Source organism: Acanthisitta chloris, unplaced genomic scaffold (assembly GCF_000695815.1).
Source record: "Acanthisitta chloris isolate BGI_N310 unplaced genomic scaffold, ASM69581v1 scaffold13715, whole genome shotgun sequence".
In the NCBI taxonomy this organism is placed as follows: Eukaryota; Metazoa; Chordata; class Aves; order Passeriformes; family Acanthisittidae; genus Acanthisitta; species Acanthisitta chloris.
Genome location: NW_008673245.1, coordinates 30,332 through 32,940, shown reverse-complemented (window position 1 = coordinate 32,940; position 2,609 = coordinate 30,332). Strand labels below are relative to the sequence as shown.

Below are 2,609 nucleotides of genomic sequence, written 5' to 3'. Positions count from 1 at the left end.
ATGCTCTCTAGTTTTTGAAAGTCAACCAGTGACTGCTCGCAGAGGTTGGAAGGGAGGTTGGAGGTTGTCCGGTCCAACCCCCGGCCCGGAGCGGGACTGAGGGACAGCGCGTTGCTCGGAGGGGCTGCCGGACCCAGGGTGGCCCAGGGCTGCACCAGCAGGCTCACCTGTGCAGCTTCTTTCAAGATCTTTGTGGTAAAATAACTTGTTAACAAGAACTGTAACATTTTTTGTTTTGCACTCCAAACTGCTCAAGGAGCAGTTGGAGGAAAGTAAAGAAATTAATTGCACCTGGTTTCATTTCAAAAGTTGGATTTTTGCAAAGCTGCCCCGGTCAAAAGTGTAGCCTTTTTATGTGACGAGACAGCAAAAGCCTCTCTTGTCAGTTATAGTTTGTCATCTTTGTCTTCTCCTTCGTAGTCTGTAGGTCTTTAGGATCTGTTGCCCCAAGGCAACATCCTGCACCACCAAGGACAAGGGATTTTTTCCTTTTTCTTTTTTTTTCTCTTTTCTTTTTTTTTTTTCAGGGGGGAGGGAGAGGAGAACATCGTCTACACGTTTGGACAAATTCATCTTTCTGCCCTTCACTTCATATCGACGTCAAAGTCCAAGACCAGCAGCTTTGTTTCCTCAGTCCCGTTGCGGCTCCCGACCGCACACACTAGCTTGGTGTTAGAAGCTCTGATTCGCCACACGACGCCTCCGCTTCCCCCGCTCTCCAATGTGACTAGATTTCGGATAAATTCACCCGTTTTCAAGTCCCAAAGTTTTACAGTCCCATCATCTGAGCTGGTAATTACAAAGTTCTTGTTGAACTGTAAACAGGTCACCGCACTCTGATGCTTGTTGGGACCTGCAATAGTAAACCAAAACGTTTTAATCTGTAATTAGAAAGCAATGTCAGACAGTGCTGCACCTAGACTAAATATCTAGCTATTTGCATACAGCCGTTTCTACCTGTTAGAACTATTATCGAAATATCTACTGTAACTCCTGGATTTGTATGTTAAAAGGTACAGAAGCCTTGCCTTGCTTTCAAAAAGTGAAGGAAATTCCCCAGTATTTCCTCCTTTGTTTCAGTGATCTCATTGTGTTGCATATAAAGTTGGGCAAATGTACACTTGGACATTCCTGAGTATGAACTCAACCACTCAGAATGAGGTGACTGCTGTCAGAGTTCGTCTCCAAGTCCCTCTGAAGTGTTACTATGAGACTGCCCCATCAGTAAATATTGACAGTTATATATTGACATACAAATATATACTGTTAGAACAGCCGAGTTTGCTTTACAGGGAGATTTAATTTTCTGCTCCAGCCAGCAATGCTGCATATGATATATAGGAATGATATAAGACCTTTTCTGTGGGAAGAAACAAAACCATGTGTTTGTGTGCATGATGCCTGAGTGGCAACTGTCAACATGGAAACAAAAATCTTTCTTCTTACTGAAATAAAGAAAACATCTTCCACTCACATCTCCTGATTTATTGCAACAGACAGTGTACTTTGCCTCCTGATCCAATTAATCAGTAGGCTTTGAAACATCCAAGTGACCCCTAAATAAACACGTTGACTGACTGTTTTGAGATGTAATTTCCTACATATTTCTGTGGCTTATTAGGCTAATATACCCATAGCAAATTGCTATCAGTCCAGACCATCTGCCTTTCGTAATAGGCGAGTGATTTGAATAGATTAGATTAAATACATTTTGTTCTCTTGTTCAGAAAAGGATCATAGAGCTGTCATCAGAAAGATAGTTAAGTTGTAAACGGTTGGTGCTTGTTTCTTTGTATGCAATTATTCTCAAGTTGGTTTTTTTTTTTGTAGAATCTGCAGCACAGATTACTGCAGACAGCTTGATTTACATGAAGGTAGTTTAAGCTCACCTTGCAATGTCTGTAAACATTGTCCTGTTTTAATGTCCCAGATTTTGACTGTAGAATCTGCATTCCCAGACACAAGTATATTGTCCTTGAGTTCCATTCCACTCGTGAGTGACTGGTGGCCTGTTAGCGTGTGAATGCAGTTGCCTGTCTCCACATCCCAAACTCGGATGGACGTGTCAAGAGATCCACTCACCACATGGATACCATCAAACTACAAGAAAGGTAAATCTATTACAAACAATTACATTAGGATCTTATGAAGAAGGCTGTTAAGCATTTAATTTGCTAAATGCAACATTTGATACCATACGTACTCGTAAGCTGCATTACAAAGTAAGAATTCAGTCTAAGTAGAGAAGGCCACGTTTGACAGCACAGAAGGGGATTCCTGGCCACTCTCATTTTCTGTTGTAGACATATGGGCTATGAGGTACACGTTTAAAAAGAAGCTCTGAACCTCTGGTCTTTTAGATGTCATACAGCTCCTTTAAACACAACAGAATCCTGACTCTCCTGCAGTGTGCAACACTAAGAGAATGTAGTTTTCCTAATAAAGACGTTAACAAGCCAACCCTGCTTCTTACAAGTCAGAGGGACTTAAAGTGGAGAAGGGCAACACCATTAGTCCAGAATCATGTGCACAAAAGTCAAAACACAGGAAAATGGAAGGAATGTAATTGAAAAATGTGGGGTTTAGCCATTTTATAATCTAACTGTGTA

General features: G+C 41.5%; 1 protein-coding gene across 1 annotated transcript in view; it reads right to left on the bottom strand.

Annotated features, from left to right (window-relative positions):
- Positions 1–238: 238 nt before the first annotated feature.
- Positions 239–2,609, bottom strand: part of FBXW7 (F-box and WD repeat domain containing 7, E3 ubiquitin protein ligase) — a 32,690-nt gene continuing 30,319 nt past the window's right edge. The window contains exons 10-11 of the mRNA XM_009074870.1: positions 1,890–2,100; positions 239–853 (exon numbers count right to left, since the gene is read on the bottom strand). Coding sequence (XP_009073118.1) covers positions 585–853; positions 1,890–2,100 — 480 coding nt within the window. The 3' untranslated portion in view covers positions 239–584. The remainder of the gene's footprint in view (positions 854–1,889; positions 2,101–2,609) is intronic.